General features: G+C 43.3%; 1 protein-coding gene across 1 annotated transcript in view; it reads right to left on the minus strand.

Annotated features, from left to right (window-relative positions):
• The window catches only part of Myh13 (myosin heavy chain 13), a 50,906-nt gene that overhangs the window by 19,721 nt on the left and 12,851 nt on the right, over window positions 1–18,334 (minus strand). Inside the window, exons 12-22 of the mRNA XM_076871406.1 lie at window positions 17,784–17,933; window positions 17,509–17,679; window positions 16,459–16,768; window positions 14,367–14,440; window positions 14,184–14,271; window positions 9,217–9,334; window positions 8,261–8,384; window positions 7,076–7,212; window positions 5,338–5,593; window positions 3,337–3,579; window positions 1,104–1,280 (exon numbers count right to left, since the gene is read on the minus strand). Of these exons, the coding sequence (XP_076727521.1) occupies window positions 1,104–1,280; window positions 3,337–3,579; window positions 5,338–5,593; window positions 7,076–7,212; window positions 8,261–8,384; window positions 9,217–9,334; window positions 14,184–14,271; window positions 14,367–14,440; window positions 16,459–16,768; window positions 17,509–17,679; window positions 17,784–17,933 (1,848 nt within the window). The remainder of the gene's footprint in view (window positions 1–1,103; window positions 1,281–3,336; window positions 3,580–5,337; window positions 5,594–7,075; window positions 7,213–8,260; window positions 8,385–9,216; window positions 9,335–14,183; window positions 14,272–14,366; window positions 14,441–16,458; window positions 16,769–17,508; window positions 17,680–17,783; window positions 17,934–18,334) is intronic.

Genomic DNA, 18,334 nt, shown 5'->3' on the forward strand with positions numbered 1-18,334 from the left:
ACAATAATGTCAAGCCATAGGATCAGCCTAGGTGTTGGTCAGCAGATGAATGGGTAAAGAAAATGTGATATACATACATGTGTGTGTGTGTGTGTGTGTGTGTGTGTGTGTGTGTGTGGTCAAATATTGTCTCTTATATGTGGAAATTAAAGAGAGAGGTAGAAAGAGTAATAATAATAATAATAATGACAATAATGGATCTCTGAAAATAAAAGGGATAAAAGGGAGACCACTGAGACCAATAGAGTAGAGGGAGGGACAAGGGGAGGGCATGGGTGGGGACCAGGGAATGAAATCTACCAAATTCTGCTATGTACACATACAAATATACCACAGTGGATACTCTTGGATATATAACCATAATACACTGATTAAAATAATAATAATAAAAAACAGAAGTGACCAGCAAAATAGAAGCATAGCAGGGGAGGGAGGGAGGGAGAGAGAAAGGGGAATGAGGTTGACCAGATTATGTTTTGAGCATGTGTAGATATGGCATAATGAATCCCACTGTTAAGTATAATTGTAATGCACCAACAAAAAAATAAAGTTTGCTCTTAGCAAGTGAGAGAGAATATAAGAATGTATTATGATGTGGAATATATTAATTTTCAGAGCCACAAATAGAACTAGTGTTTCTGTGACTAGGAATTGAACCTAGAACCTCATATATACTAGGCAAGTGCTTTACCCCTGAGCTACATTAGCTCCAAATGGAACTAGTTTTTAATAATTTTAGAACAGGATTGGAGGTTTTAGAACCCAAATGAGCTACAAGTGGATGGTAATAATGATGAAGATGATGATATAATAATAATATTCGCAGCTGAGGTCTTAACTCAATTTTTCTATGTGATAAACTTCCCATGGAAACCTTCCAAGGTAGAGCTATTTGTGTCCCCATTTCATAGGGTGGAATTGGAGGTTCACAAGGTTAAGTGACCTGGTCATTATTCCAGACTTCTTTGGTGTCAAGCCAAGGCTGAACTCAGGGTTCTGATTCCAGGACTGGAACTCTGGAGCTCCCTATTATGTTCATCCCCTCTCTTGCCTGCACCTCCACCAGTAATAGACACTGCAGCAGAGGAATCAGATGCACTTACATCGTCTATTTGCTGTTCCAGCTTGATATTTACTTTGATTAGACCATTGACTTTATCTTCTTCGACCTGCAGATCATCCAGCGTTTGCTGATGGGCTTCCTGTAGCGATTTCTTTTCTTTGGTCAGCTTGGAAATGTTTTCTTCAAGTGCTGTCATTTCTTCAGACAGATTCTTGACCTAGAGAATAACACCACCAATTTAATATTGAAACAATTAAATTCCAAGCTTCCAATAACAAATGTAATTGCTGTGCTGAGCGTGGTGGTGCATGCCTGTAATCCCAGCTGCTCAGGAGACTGAGACTGGAGGGTTACAAGTTCAAAGCCAGCTTCAACAACTTAGTGAGAGCCTATCTCACAATAAAACAATAAAAGGGATGTGGTTTAGTGATTAAGCATCCCTGATACCAAAAAAAAAAAAAAAAAAAAAAAAAAAAAGTGTTGTCTCTCTTCCTCTGACTACTGCTTTTTTACTTTCTGGAATTGACAATCTCTCAGTTTTTTTGTTTTTAGGATGGGGGCTCACTATGTTACTTAGGCTGGCCTTAAACTTTTGGGGTCAAGTGATCCTGCCTCCGCCTCCCAGTAGCTGGGATAGGAGCATGTGCTACTGTGCCCAAACAGTCTCTCAGTTTTTTAAAATCTGCCTTGTTGCTCTCTCATGATGTCTCAGATTCTCCCATTAGGATTATTCCTTCGAGGAGCACATTCTATTTTATAACGAGGGACATTGTTAAAATGCAAATATGCTACCTCTGAAAGGTAACATATCAATCTATATTCATTCATAACGTATAATGCATCTGCAGGTATTTGTTAGGTTGGCTGATGGGGGTTTAGAATGAAGCAGGAAGGGAAGGAAAGGCATGAGGTATTATGCATGAAAACCCTGAGGGGAATCTGGTGTTGTCAGGGTGTGTGGTTAGGGCACTTTGCATAGAGCTCTAAGGCATTAAATAAAATTACTTTCCCTGTATACATCTTTCAAATCTGAGGTTGCCCTTTCTTGACCCATGAGCTGAATCTGGCCCCAAACATATTTTCTTTCATTTACAATTTTTGAAATGTTATCAAATTGGAGGGTAAAAAGAAATTTCACATAAAATCTCAATTTCTGGCATCTTGTGGAAAAGCAGAAGCTCTGGCAATGCTGGATAGACATTTCTACCTGACGGTAGTTGGCTGGTGATTAGTCAAGGCTACTATCTGTGGCCAGGGTTCACAGACTCCTCCGTTCCCTACCGTCTATGTTCATCACGCTCAATTGTCTATCCCCACCTTGTTCTCTGTCGCATGCTTCTCTGATTGCCAACTGCCATTGTCATCTCATATCCAGCAGACCTCAGCCCTTACCCCTCCTCATGGGTGACCACTGTGATGTGAATCATGCCATGTGTTTTTACATATCTTTGCCACATGTATATTTCTGTCTGTGTGCATGTTGGATATTCCATTTTTCCTCATATTTCTCCCAACTAGTCCTAGGTATTTATTGTCCATCTTTGATGCCCATGTGTATGTGCACAAGTCTTTTGCTCCCTAAAGCTGTGTGGTATTCCCTGGTGTGCATCCAGCATGTTCTGCCTCTCTGTTCCCCCAGGGGTGGACCTGGATATTTCCTGCAGCTTCCCACAAGCAATGCTGCTATAAACCTCCTTGCATATGCTCTGGCTCCAATCTCCCTCCTCTTTACAGCGGGAAAGTGGGGACTGGTGGAGAGACGGGGGTGGGGTGGTGGTGGTGGTGCCCACTTTGTCCATCTGTGGACTGGTGGAAGACTTCCTTGGTCTGCACACCTCAGAATCTCTGAGTCGTAGAGTATGTGGTTCTTAATTCAATTTTGTAATTCCAAAAGACCTTCCCAAAGGCTGCATCTGTTTATAACCCGCCAGTAATTAATCAGGGTCCCTGAGCCTTACCTCCCTGCCAATCAGTCATTGGTATTATCTAGTTTTCTGCCTCCTTCATGATCTGTCTTGTTTCTCAGGCATTTTGGGTTTGCTATCCCTGTGCTGGGTGCTATGAGCAACAGAGATGAGTATGAAACAACCTTCTCTCTTAAGAAAATGCTGGAAGTTTGTGGTACAACAAGGGAGAGTTGAGAAGAGCCTGCAGGTTGGAGAACAAGGCAGAGGGACCTAACTACCCTGCAGCTTGGCTCCTGCTCCAACCTCCCAGCAGGAAAGTGGAGACTGGTGGGGAGCTGGGGGCAGGGTGGTGGCAGTGGTACCCACCTTGTTCTCTGTCGCATGCTTCTCCTTTTCGACTTTTGTCAGGGTCAGCTCCAGGTCATCAATGTCTCTCTTGAGAGAGGAGCATTTGTCTTCCAGATTCCTTTTCTTGGCCACCAGGTCAGAATTCATCTCCTCCTCCTCTTCCAGCCTCTCAGTCAGCTCTTTGACTTTGGCTTCCAGTTGGATCTTGCTTTTGATGAGACCCTCACACCGTTCCTCGGCGTCCATCAGATTTTCTGTTTCCTGAAAGTACCAGGTCATTATAAGTTTTCATCAGTCACTTGGCAAGCCTTAGAAGGAAAGGGACTGACCCTCTAAAAGTCCATCTCCTGTATCTATGCCAAGGAGTGGTTGTGCACACACATACACACACTCACATACATAGGTACACATGCGCGCACACACAAAAACACACACACACACACGCGCGCGCACACACACACGCCTATATATCATCCACATACTCTCTCTTAGACCACCAAGGATATCATTTATTTAAGAGACAGTCACTTAAAGTGACTCAAAAGAGTTCATGGAGTTCCAAGTTCAGTTCAGTTTATTTTATTTTATTCAGGACAAGGGGTGAAACCCTGGGGCACTCTACTTCTGAGCTACATCCCCAACCCTTTTTATTTTTTTATTTTGAGATAGGGTCTCACTAAATTGCTGGAACTGACTTCAAACTTGCAATCCTTCTTCCCCCAGCCTCTTGAGTTTCTGGGATTACAGATATGTACAATATTCATTTTAAAGAATAAAGCCTCTAGAAAGTTGTCTGATTATTTTATGTTTCCTAGCAAACAGCAGTTGAAAAATAACTCATCTGCTCCATATTATCCCACGTTAAGCCATAATTTTCAAAACATGACTACCTTTTAACTTTCAACACAGAAGTGGCACCTGTGTGTCCTCGGCTGAGCCTCCTCAAGCCACAGAACATTACAATGAAAAACACACAAGAATCAGTGATTTAATAAGTCCATGTGCCAGAAGGCTCTGCAGTGAATCTCTCAGACAGATGAAGATTACTTAATTCTGTTCTTCAACAAAACAGGCTATATCTTCCAATATAAGAGAATTTTAAAAACTGAACATGCATGGCAGGGAAATGGATAGGAAGAGAACGGCAAGAATAAATGCAAATATTTATTGCACATCTTTAAACCTCAGGTATGTGCTCCCTGTCGTTCCCCAATAGCCATATGAGGTGGGTGTATTACTATGCCTATTTTACAGATGAGAAAACCAAGGCACAAAGAGAAGGGTCTTGTGTTAGGTTACCTTCACTAACAAGTGAAGGATCTGGGATGTAAACGCAGGTGTCTTGCTCCAGAGGTTGTTATCCATTATCGATAGATAATGGGTTGTTATCTCACCCACTGTGCCTGGGAAAGTGTTCCTAAAAACTGTACTATACCGATTGGGAAAGTGATAGGGGAGTTTGAAAATTCTTGGCAATAAGGCAATAGGCAAAGAAAGTATTGGGGGGTTTATTAAGAAGGAAAACCCACAAATGCCCTAACTTCTGGGAACTGCCAGAATTTGCATGCTGCAGATGTGGTTTCATTTTTCCTATTTATTTGATAAAAAAGTGTTCTCTAAAGCAGTTCTGAGTATAATACTGTCATTGAAAATCATGTGGAAAATGACTCATCTTTGAATTGAATCATCTCATTTGAATGATTAATTTTTATTGATAGGATTTTAAAAGACCTGGTGAACTCCTGACAGCTTTTTATTTTGAAGACACAAACAGCTCTCATATCTACAGCGAAACACGTCTAACTCTGCTACGGAAGACAAGGAGGGATCAGGGACAGCCCAAGTTTACTTTGCAGACATGATTTCTGGCCTGTGCAGACCTTGGGACCAGCGTCTTGCCTTCTACTGAAATACTCTGTGTGACCACTGGGTGGCACCACTGCCTCTTGAATAGACTCCTTAAGGGGCCTCAACGTCCTCCTTTTGAGTGATTTGCATTTTCAGAGAGGATGTACTTACAGACTGAACCTGCAACTGGAGGTCATTCTTTTCCTGCAGCAGGGAGACCATTTTCTCCTCCAGCTCCTTCCGCCGAGCCTCAGATTTGGCCAGGTCTTCCTTGGCCTTCTCAAAGTCCTCCTTCATGGTAGCCATCTCTTTCTCTGCCTCTGCACTCTTCAGCAAAGGCTTGATTTTAAAGAAGAGGTTCATCCAGGGCCAGTGCTTGACATTCATAAAAGAGCGGATGTTGTACTGGATGCAAAAGATGGAGTCCCTGTGCATTGGTTAGGACTCCAATTAATAAACCCCAGCAAGGCCCCGTCTGCCTCAACCCCCACTTGCTCTCAAAGGACCCCAGGATCTGCATCCTTCCTGGTTGAATGGGAAGGAAGTACAGCCATGCTTCGCAGACCCTGTGGTTCCAGAGTAGCTCTGCAAATGAGGGGCACAGGACAGAGCACGTGGAAAGGTTGGAAAGAAGAGAAGGCACAGGGCCATTTGTGGATCTCGCTTTGCTTGGCTGCCTGCTGCACCACCCTGTTGAAAATCCTTTACCTGAGATCATCGGTGGACGCCTAGTGACCAATGCCATCAGCACATTTATTCAGACGATTGGGTCTTTCTCTCACATTTGAATTATTAATCAAATCTCACTTCTTTGGAACTCCTTCTGCCTTTGATTTGCTGCTTTGTAGTATTTTGACATACAGACCCCCTCTTCCTGCTGAAGCATTGATAGGACCCCATGACCTGCTTTAGGTGTCTCTTAGCCTCTTGCCCTGTTTTCCTAATTTTGATTATTGCCTATGTCCCTGCATATACTACACAGCTTCATAGTAATATACATAAGTGCCTAAAAATGTATTTATGTCTCCATTAAACTGGTTCTTCTTTTGGAATATCTATACTTTATTTCCATGCCAGCTTCCATTGGCTTCACCAAACTGGATGCCTGGTGTATTCCCAGCACATGGTGGAGGTCCACTGTGGCACTTATGGTGTTAGATCTACCCCGGAAGACCAAGCTTCCACCCAAGTTCTGCTTTCCCTAATGCCCTCACATAACCAGTCATCCATGCTGCTTTTCTTTTCCTTGAATTATCCAAGCAATTAGACTCTTAAATATTTCCTTATTCCATGCCCTCCTCTCTCACCCATAGACTAAAGCTCAATTCAGGTCCTTGTCTCTTTAATTTGGACTTCCACTATAGTCGGGGTCATGACCCCTTCTATCCCCTCAGGTTCACTCTCTTCCCAGCTGCTAGAGTGACCTGATCCCCTCACTCATCTCCTTATGTTCCTTCTGGAGCTTCCCCATCAACCAGAGGATGGGGACCCTTGCTACCTGCCTCATTCAGTGCTCCAATAACAGTGACCTGCTTGTTGGTGTCCCGTCCAGATCATATTTTAAAACAGGTTATGCAAAACTTTTTCCAGAGGGGGGAAAAAAAAAATTCGTGCTGACCCATTCATGCCAACTCCAAAGCCCCAAGCATTTTGGGGGAGGCTTGCTTGTGTCAGGCCCCCCACTCCCCTGACTATAACATTGCACTTGTGTTAAAATTGGTCATGCCCATGTCTGTTTCCCCCTCCTCTGTGAGCTGCTGGAAGACAGGGTTCATTTCTGTATGAGATTGCTGCTCTGGAAATGTTAGTCAAATGAATGAAGGAGTGTATCCCAGCAACAAAAGCAGGAAGTAACAATCAGCTGCTACATGGGACGGGCAGGGTAACACAGAGGGAGAGCCTGCATCACCTCCTCTCCATCATCTTCTTAAACTCCAACCGCATTAGATACCCCCTGCACACGGCCTGCGTGCGCGTCATCAGGGTCACCAGCTTCTCATCTCTCATCTCCTCCAAAAGTCCCAGGAGTCCAGCTTTGAAAAATACCTGCATTCAAAGAGAGATGACCCCTGCTTTGTCTTCAGCAGGTGGTCAACTGAGTCTCTTGAAGGAGCCTGTTTCTGCCCAAGCCCACCCCTGGGTTGGAACCAGCAGCAGTTTAGCCTCTAGGACTCTTTCCCAGTGATTTTGGGGCAGTGAGATGACCTGTTCTAAAGTAGTTTCCAGGCCCACCAACTCATATGGACCAGTTCTGTCACAGCTTATGCTCAGACAGTAAAAATGAGTCCAGAAAATCACACTAGTGCAACTGTACCCAGATGAGGTCTCCTTCTCTCCCTGCCCATCAACAAAGGCGGGTCTCACTCTCAGGTCCCCTGCACCAACTGCATGCAGTGGCAGAACTTTCTCCATCTCCATGGAAGCCAAGGAAACAGAGTATTCTGTGGACCATCTGAGGACACCAGCCTGCCTCCAGGAGGTAGATCTTTGGAATCAGGCCAGGACTGAAAACCAGCCTTTGCCACTCAGTGGTTCCTATCTGACTTACCTCTCCATGTGACCTTGAGCATTGTCCTTGTCCTTGTCTTCCTGCCCTTACCCCCCCATTTCCCCTGCCTTCCCAAGAACTGGATGAGGCATGCCCCCTGTCTCACCGTTTGGTTATTATAAGGAGAATGAAATACATATGGAAGGACTCATAACACATGTGCTCAATAACTAGCATCCATTTTATTGGTCATGATTACTCTGCTCAAGCCCTCACTGTCTCTGGAATCTTCTATGTTCTCATCTGTCTGTGGTTCTTTCTCTCCCTGAGTCTCTCTTCTCGTCTCCCTCTAGGACATAAAAGCTCCCAGGTGCTATTCACTGGGGCTTCCAATCTCAGTTTCCAGTCACTTCAAGACCAAGGTGGAGAGAAAACCCTCTATTCCTAACCACAGAGCTTCCTTTATCTGGGCTTCAGATATGGGATGGCCAGGTGGACCAGAAGAGGAAAGAGACTCTTCCCTCCAACCAACTAACAAGCAGTTAGAACTGTGGGTTCCCTGAGGGGTTGGGGGTGTGGTGAGATTCCAGCTCCACCTGTTCTCACCTTGGTGTGACCAAACCGGAACTGTTCCCGGTCCACATCGATAGAGTTCAGGAGCTTCTCTGAAGCATTTTTGCTGTCAATAAACTGCCCCTCTGGGATAGCGCTGGCATTGAGGATCCGATATCTAAAGAAAGGTGACAACACGTCTTAAATAGATTCAACTCCCAGAATGGTCCCATGCTTGAGACCAGGGCTTCTAGAACCTTCTGTTCCAGCCTTAGGAGGAAGTAGGATACTATCAGCTGCTCTGGGAGAGGGAGATATTTAGGGGTTGGTACTAGGGCCATGGTAGAGAGAGAAAAGCATAAAGGAAGCCCAGCAAGTGCACACAGGGCTGGAATTTTGCTTTCAGAGGCAATGGTTCGTATCTAATTTAAAAGAGCCTTGAAATCAGCTGTGACCTACAGACCTCAGTTCTCCTGCCTCTAGGGGGTCCCTGCTCCTCTTCTACTCTGGACATGGCCTGAACTTCCAAGCCCAGAAGAGAGAGGTGGGAGGAGAGAGGAGGTCTGGAGCAGTGTGTCTTAACAGGGGCAGTTTGGTCCCCAGGGATGTCCAAAGAAATATTTGATTGTCACAGCTTAAGGGTAAGAGCTGTGGGTTTGCTACCAGCTTGTTGGGCAGAGGCCAGGAATGTTGCTAAAGTCCTTCAATGCACAGGACAGTCCCTTCATATATGAGTCCCTTCATAAAGGATTATCTAGCTCCAAATGTCCATAATGTGGAGGTTGAGTCACTGTAGTCTAGAGTCATAAGCTAGAGGGTTCTGGCCTTGGGACCATTTAGGGCAGGCCCAGCACTCATTTTGAACATGGGATCATCCCCTAGCAAAAGGCAAAGTCCATAAAAACCCCAGGAGGCTTGTAAATTCACCAACTACCCAACACAAGGAATGCTTTTGGGAAGAGCAAAAGGTGCCCTCAAATGGAGAGAGATGCAAAGACATGGTAACCTACCTCTGTTTGAAGTCAGCATAGAGAATCCTGCTGGGGAATCCTTTCCTGCAAATCCGGATGCCCTCAAGAACCCCATTACAGCGCAGCTGGTGCATGACCAGGTAGTGGTCCATCACACCTGGGAAGAGAACATCCTAAGGGGATGCCTGTGGCTTTTTCATTGTTCAGCTCCTTTTACTTTTTTGTTTTCTTTTTGTTTTTGATGTTGTTGTTGTGGTACAGAGGATTGAACCCAAGGGTATTCCACCATTGAGCTGTATCTCCAGGTCTTTGTAATTTTTTTTTTTTTTTTAATTTTGAGACAGGGTCTTGCCCATTTTTCCAGGTTGATCTAAGACTTACAGTCCTTTTGGCAAAACCTCCAGAGTTTCATGGCTCATTGTTCATCCTGGATGATCTGAGGCACCAGGAGCCACTCCCAAACACCCAGATTTCACTAAAGGTAATGCCAGCTTTAAGGCCGGGGGTTGGAGGTACCTGAAACCTGTTTACAAGTTCCAGTCTCTTTGGGAGAGTCTGGCACCCACAACCATGGAAATGAGAGCCAACAGTTTGATCTTTACTCTGCTTATAGCTCTGGATTCTAGCAAGGCTCTCAGAGAGGGCACATTAGGTATGGAGTGGTTATTGGGCTTCCTGTTAGATACCTTGAAATCCCTTCCTGTCTCTACACTATACAGATTTGTCTTTAATGAGAGAAGAGAAATAAAATAGAGAAGAAGGTGGGCTGTGGTAGGGAGCAGGCCGAATTCAGGGTGGATGATCATCAGTCAATTGCTTAGCACCTGCCCTGGGAAGTGAGGGTTACGACTAAAATTTGCAGTGAAGAAGAGAAAACTGAAGGACAAATCCCCATGTGCCATGTGGTACCATTGCCACTCTTGGTAATCAGCCTGGGTCAGACACAAATCAAACTGGGGTTGAGAACACTCTGACTTGGGACTATGCGAGGGGTTACAGGCAAGGTACCATGGTGACATGATGGCTTCTCTTTTTAAAATATGTTTTATTTGTTCTTATTAATTATACCTGGTAATAGACTATATTTTGACATTATACATATATGGAATATAACTTCCCGTTCTTCTGGTTGTTCGTGATGTGGAATTACATTGGTCTTGTAATCATACATGCCCATAGAAAAGTAATGTCTGATTCATTCCACTGTCTTTCCTATTCCTATTCCTCCTCCCTTCCCTTCATTCCCCTTTGTCTAATCCAAAGCACTTCTATTCTTACCTACCACCCTCTCCCCTTCTGTGAGTTAGCAACCATATATCAGAGAAAACATTCAGCCTTTGGTTTTTTGGGATTGGCATATTTCACTTAGCATGATATTCTCCAGTTCCAACACAATGGCTTCTTAACAAGGGCTTCCTAAGTTGCTGGGGAGGGTGTGGCTAAAGCTGGCTTTGACTTAACCTTATGAAAACTTCTGGAATGCTACAACCTTCCCTGGTGGCTGTGAGGAGAGATCATTATACAATTTCTAAGGCTTTGCTAGAGCAGCACTGTCTGATACAGCAGTTATTAGCCATGTGGGGCTATTTACATCTGAATTCATTAGCATTAAAAATTCATTTTCTTGGTTGCACTTAGTCCACATTTCACATAACTAATGGCTACCATATTGGACAGTGCAGATATTGAACATTTCTATCCTTCCCGAAGGTTCAATTGGACAGTGATTCCCTAGAGAAAAATTTGGTTAAGACCAAATAGAAATTGTATCAGAAATTCAGAAAATCACTGATGTAGACAGAACCTTAAACATCATCTGGTCCACCCCTCAGTAATTCTCAGATGATGATTCCTGCTGGTTCAAATCCCTGCTGTGCTATTTACTGGCTATGTGAACCAGGGACTTTCTGTGCCTCACTTGAAAAATAAGAAAAATACTGAGTATCTGCTTTAAAAGGCTATTGTGAAGATTAAGGGGAAGAAGATGTAAAGAGGTTAAAATAGCCCCTGACACACTGTAGGGGGCTTCCTGGACACTTGTCCCTGTGATTTGCCACAACCGCGCATGGTCAAAGGCAAGGCTAAGCCCTGCATCTCTACAAGAGCCAGGAGCAGGGAGAAAAGGCACAGGTAGAGGTCAATGATCCTTCTAGAACCAAAAGAAAAGGACCATCATTTGATGATGGGGAGACCAGAGCAGCCATGTTGCTTGCCAAGCCGTGCACCTATTGTATACTGTGTGCACTTGGTGGTGGAGAGAGAGAGGAGGGACGGGGGACAGGGCCCTTTCCTAATCTCCACAGAACCTGGGGGAGACTGAGGCCTGGAGAAGTGAAAGGCTTTGCAAGGTAGTTGGCAGAGCGAAGACTGGACCCTCTGTATGTTTCCTCCCAACCCTGGCTGAGTTGTTTTCTAGCAGGTCCTGAAAAGTCCTCATTTGTTTTGGTACAAATTCCCAGAACTTCTAAAATGTTCCTTGAGCCACCGCCTCCTTCTTCTCCTGTTACCAACCCCTGAAGATTTTTCCTTTTTATCCTCCCTCACTTTTTACTTCCCTCTTACTCTTTTCTCCTCCTATCTCACCCTTCCCCAGGCAGTTGCATGACATCCATGATATCCATTTTATAATTTTGGGCATCTCAGGGGATCTGCTAACTAGGAAAAGATTGCTCCTTCTGTAGCTAGTGAATTCTTAGCTAATGACTCCTTGTTAAGTTAGCCTTTCATATGCAAAGCAACTAATTCAAAGCCCTTACCTTCCAAACTGTCCTTATCCAGCTCTCACACTCTGAGACCTTATGCCTCTGTCCTAATCACACAGCAGCAAGACATCTGGGGCAGTTCAAACACCTTGAAGCCTGATGCAATTATGGGTCTATCCAATCCTAAACCAGCTTAGCTTGTTGACATCAACTCACCCATTCTTTTCCATGAAAACCACAATAAAGTCTCTTATCTGAGATTTTCCCCCTTGCTCTTCTTGCCCCCTCACCTGGCCCTTGTCCTTCCCTTCCTGACCCTACAGGGTGAACGCCTCCCTGTCTTGGGAATTGCCCGTGACAAACCATCTTTTCAGAAGCAGTCCTCTCCTAATCTGTTGGCCTCACCATACTTGAATAATAGTCAAATCCACATTTTAAAACAGCACACATCTGGAAAGTCCCAGGATTGTCACAAGAAGAGAGTCAGAGGGAGGCAGCAGCCCTGCTTCCTAGGGGTTCCTGTTTCTGTTCCCATGAAGCCCTGAGAGGTTGTAGAAGAACAACTAGAAAGAACCACATGTGCTTGTGGATGGGGAGGAGGTTGGAGATTTGGTCTTGGACTGTGGCTTTCAGTCCCAGCTCTGAGTGCCCTGGGGCGAAGCACTGGAATCCCAGGGTCTTTAGTGTGACCTCTTCTAGGAAATGAAGGGGTGGCACTAAGTGCTTTCTGAGGTGTCGCCCAGGCTATCTACCATAGCAGGGGGTTAGTCTCTTTCCAGACAAGAGAATGAAAACAGAGCCATGCCAGAGCAAAGGAGAAACAGAGGGGAAACAAAACTCTGGATTTCCCTAGAATTGACCTTAATAAAAAAATTCTGGATTTCCCTAGAATTGACCTTCTGAAAGAAAAGGTAAGCCATTGGCACAGTTTGGAACTCCCAGAGGTCAATCCATTCCTCTATCTCTTGATACTTGAAGGCCATCTGATCTCTCCATTCATTTGTGATGTGAAAGAGGCGAGTGTTTAATCATGAGCGAGCGCTGGGTATAGAAGGACTTCACTGTGTATAGGCTCCCTCACAGACACAACTCTTTGTGATAATAGTTGTTCTCTTTGAGACAAAGGACCCCGAGAAACAGCTATACTTTACTATGTGTGAGCGGGGCCTGGGTGACAATTAGGGTCCTACTTTACTGCACGATGTTCTCTATCTAGATTTATATGATCTCTTATTCTCAGTTCTCATTTTTAAAGTGGAGGTAATCACATGTATCTGTTTCGAGGATGAGAGATAATTTAATAAGGTGGCTGACATACACTACAGGATAAAAACCAAAAATCTGTTGTGATTGATGCTGTTTTTATGATGGGATACCAAAGACAATTATTTGCCAGATGCAATGATTCTTTACTTTAGGATAAAAGAGGCCAATAGAGCCCTTCAAGAATCTTATGAGAGCTATGGATGAAATGTGTCTATACACATACATACAATGCTTGGGATATGATTTCATGGTAGGGGCGCTAGAAAAAAAAATATAAGATGCCTCGTTGAATTTGAATTTCAAATATAAAGTGAATAATTTTTAATATTTAAATTAAATAAATTTTTAATATACATATATCCCAAACATTGCATGGGTCACATAAGTATTTTTGTGTAGAGGGGTTGTGGTGCTGGGGATTGAACTCAGGGATGCTATACCACTGAGCTACATCCACAGCCTTTTTAAATTTTGAGTCAGAGTTTTGCTAAGTTGTTCAGGCTGGTCTCAAACTTGTGATCCTCTTGCCTCAGCCTCTCAAGTTGTTGGATTACAGGCATGTACCACTGCACCCAGCAGCCATTTTTGAATTATTTATCTGAAATCCATATGTAGCAGAATGAAATTTAATCCTAATCTGTCACCCTGCACAAAACTCAACTCAAAGTGGATCAAAGACCTAGAAATTAGACCAAAAACTCTGCACATACTAGAAGAAAATGTAGGCCCAACCCATTGGAACACATTGGCTCAGGAACCAACTTCCCTAACAAGACTCCTAAAGTGCAAGAAGTAAAATCAATATTCAGTAAATGGGATGGCATTAAGCTCAAAAGCTTCTTCACAGCAAATGAAAGTAGAATTTAAAATGGCATCCAGTGTTCTAATTTACAAGTCAGGTAACCTGATTTAACAAACTCATTTGAGAAGTGATAAAGACTATAACCCTTTCCCTACACACAAGCACAGAATTTTATGTACATTTTGGGAAGTTCTGCTCGGTTCGATAAATGCTCTGCAAGATGGATGGCTACTCACCAGGAGTCTTGGTCTCATTGGGAATCAGACATCGTACAAAGTGAGGGTGAGTGCTCCGTAAGTTGGTCATCAATTTGTTTAAATTTTCCTGGGACACAAACCAAAAAAAAGCTCATTTGTTTCAGCACATGTCATTTTCATCAGGCAGAATAACTGCAATGTGGAAGTTGCCAAAACACGAACCCTGAACACGGCTGACACCGTCTGGAAAGAGGATCCCTTCTTCTTCCCGCCTTTCTTGCTCCCCCCGGAGTCACCTGGAGGCAGACACGGAAGGGCATGTCAGAGGCAGCCCAGAGAACACAGTGGTGGACTCTCCAATCACCTCTTTCAAGTCCAAAAACAGGAGCTTTGGTTTTCTTTTGACTTAACAGACATAAATTGTTATTTGTTTGATTTTTAAAAATAATAATTTTTTAGTTGTAGTTGGACCCAATACTTTTATTTTATTTATTTATATGTGGAGCTGAGGATAGAACCCAGGGCCTTGCATGTGCTAGGTGAGCGCTCAACCCCTGAGCCCCTTGTTTGATTTTTTAAAAGATGCTTTTAAACTGTCCAGATTTGGGAAAGCTCAACTTTATCCCCATTGATGGGGTGGGGAGGGTGCATGTGGGTGGCATTTTACTTCTCAGAACAGAAGATTGGTCTCTTACCTGTAGGGGTTAGACATAAATCAGACTGACTAATTGGCAAGATTGAGATGTCCCTCTTAATGATTGTGATTTCTTTTTTTAAAATATTTTTTTTTATTTTTTAGTTGTAGTTGAACACAATACCTTTATTTTATCTATTTATTTTTATGTGGTGCTGAGGATCAAACCCAGGGCCCCACCCATGCTAGGCAAGAGCTCTACCGCTGAGCCACAACCCCAGCCCTGTGATTTCTTTCTTGAGTTGACATCCTTTTATTCCAGAATTTTTGTTTAGCTCTTTCTCTTTTTCCTTCCTCCCTTCCTTCTTTCTTTCTTACCTTTTTGGCAGTACTGAGAATTGAACCCAGGACCTTTCACCCACTAGGCAAGGGCTGTACATCCTCAGCTCCCCTGTTTACTTCTTAATAAGAAAGTAACCGAAGGTAATAAAAGTAAGCCAATAATATTCTACAAGTCAAATTTTCTTCTTTCTAAAAGAAATAACCCAATTTGCTATCTGAATTTGGAGTCAGTGATATTTGGTCTACTTTTTCTGAATGGCTCACTTTCATATTTAGCCCACATCAAGTTTAAATTTATGCACATTTGTCACATTTTTTTCTGCCAAAGTATGCTAGACATTAATTTTTAAAAAGATCCAATTATCTATGAAATGTTTATATTGCATATATTTTAAAATGAAAAGCATTAATGTAATAAATTTATACATTTAAGGTAGTCTCTCCTTTTCAACTCTAGTTAGGCAATTATTTAAAATATAAATACAATGGTAACCTTAAAAAGTGACACTAGCTGCTGCAGTCACTTTGGAAAAGGATTCAGCCACCTCAAAAGGTTGCCATAGTTACCATGTGACACAGCAATTCCACTCCTAGGTATATTTTCAAGGGAATTGACAACACATATTCCCATAGAAACGTGTCTACAAATGCTCATAGCAGCCGTTTTCACAATAGCCAAAAGGTCAAGGCAACCCAAGTGTCTGCCAGTGGGTGAATGGATGAACAGAATATGGTACATTCACACAATGGAATGTTATTTATCTACAGAAAGGACGGAAGTACTAATGAAATATGCTACATCATAGACAAACCTTGAAAATATTAGTCTGGTGAAAGAAGCCAGACACAAATGGCCATGTTGTATGTGGTTCAATTTGTAACAGATCTCCAGAATAGTAAATCCACAGAGACAAAAAGGAGATTAGTGGTTTTCAGGGGATCTGGACCAAATTGAGGAGTGACGGATGTTGGTAGATTGCAGGGGTGATGAAATGGTTCTTGAATCAGATGGTGGTGGTACAACATTGTGAATATACTAAGCACTGCTGAAAAATGTAAAGGGTAAATTTTATTGAATGTAAATTATATATTAATAAAACATAATTAAATAATTTAGTATTAGTGACTTTGTGCACTAAGAGGGGCAGTTTACCTCCACAGACGTCTATCTTAAGGAGGAGTTGGAGTAGGGAAAAGAAAAAATGGAGAACAGAGACAGACAAATCTAGCTCAGCCTGAAGCTCATGCTTGACTACTGGTTGTATGAGCAGCTTTGTGATATGAGTAATTACACAGAGATTTCCACACGGGGTGGGGGGATAAAGATAAGAATTTTACCTGTTTCAGCACCAGCATAGTTGGAGAAAAGAAAGGAGAGCAACTTCAGTGAAGATTTCTGGTACAGTCCCACCACTGTCTCATTCAGGGGGTCCTTGTTCTTGTCCAGCCAGCCAGCAATGTTGTAGTCCACAGTGCCTGCATAGTGCACCAGCGAGAAGTGGGCCTCGGCCTTGCCTTTGGCAGGCTTGGGCTTCTGGAAGTTGTTGGACTTGCCCAGGTGCTGGTCATACAGCTTGTTCTTGAAGGAGGTGTCTGTTGCTTTGGGGAACATGCACTCCTCTTCCAGGATGGAGAAGATGCCCATGGGCTGGAAGGAGGATAACAGAGACCATTCTTCTATATTTAAGAGTACCTACCAATGGCTCCATGGTCTGGGGAAGCCAAAGAGAATTTCTTTGGTGCCATCACTCTGGTACTTCCAGCACTGGAACATAAGCTCTGTAAGAGCAAGGCTCTTGTTTTGGTGCAATGACCAAACAACGGTAGATATACAGAATGTGTTTAATATTTGTTGAACAAAAGAACATGGAATGAATAGAAAGTTGCACAGAGAGCCATAAGATGAATCATACATTAAATGATATCTGGGCTTCCTATGGCTACTTAGGAAGATATAGTTATTTCAATATGATCAGTTTTCAAAATTATTATGGGAAGTCCTTTTTTAAAAGTTGATGTCATCTCCTGTTTTCATAGTAATGTTCTACCAAGAACCCCATTGTGCACGGTCCTTCCCCCTTGGGTCTTTGGGCAAATCTAGAGGGTAAGAAGTGCCACAGTCCTTGTTGGACTGGCACTCACATTCTTGGGAATAAGGGAACACTTGGATCTGAACCATCCATGCACCTCTTTGAAGTGTCAGAACAGATTCTGGGGTGCTTTTCAAATGCTTTATCCTTTCTATAAAAGGGGATTCAGTCATCTGAAGGCTCACAGACTTGGAGAATCAAGTTAGGACACCAATCTATTAGCAGAGAAGAGGCAGAGTAAAAGTATCCCAGGGTCCCAGCCAAAAGGAGCTGTCCCTGGGGAGCAGCGTTTCTCTACCTTCTCAATGAGCTCAATGCAGGCAGCCAGGTCCATCCCGAAGTCAATGAACTCCCACTCGATGCCTTCCTTCTTGTACTCCTCCTGCTCCAGCACGAACATGTGGTGGTTGAAGAACTGTTGTAGTTTCTCATTGGTGAAGTTGATGCACAGCTGCTCCAAGCTGTTGAACTAGGTGTTTCCAATACCAAAGAGTTTGAGTGAGTTTGGAAAATTCCCTGGGAATTCTGCCAAGCAGATACCAAATCGGCCAGTCATTTCCCCAAACAACTCACATCAAAGATCTCAAAGCCAGCAATGTCCAAGACCCCAATGAAGTACTGCCTGGGCTGCTTGGTGTCCAGCTGCTGGTTGATACGAGTGACCATCCACAGGAACATTTTCTCATAGACGGCTTTGGCCAGGGCTCCCACTGAGTTGGTCACCTTGAGGAAGGATCACCCACACCACACTCAAATCAGCGTTTTTACAGTCACATTAAGTTGGAACAGATGAAATTGATGTCAAGAAGGTCAAAAGCCATTGAATTTTGTCAATTTCATACTGTTCAACATATATTAAATATTTCTTGAGACATTTGTCTAGCTCATGATGCTCCTGTTTCTTTGAGAACTATTTCACTTACAAAGATAGTTTTCTAACAACCAGGGTTATAGCCCATGACTTTAGCCCCTGGCCATATTTATTGGAGCCAGAGTTGGATCCTTGATCCAGGATGGGTGAATTAGAGTATCTCTTATGAGAATCTGGAGTTGACTGGTCTCAATATCTGGGTGGATCTGGAAACACAGATATGTAAACTTGGGAGGTATGAGGGGGTCCATCC

This window comes from Callospermophilus lateralis, chromosome 11 (genome assembly GCF_048772815.1).
Source record: "Callospermophilus lateralis isolate mCalLat2 chromosome 11, mCalLat2.hap1, whole genome shotgun sequence".
NCBI classification, from domain to species: Eukaryota; Metazoa; Chordata; class Mammalia; order Rodentia; family Sciuridae; genus Callospermophilus; species Callospermophilus lateralis.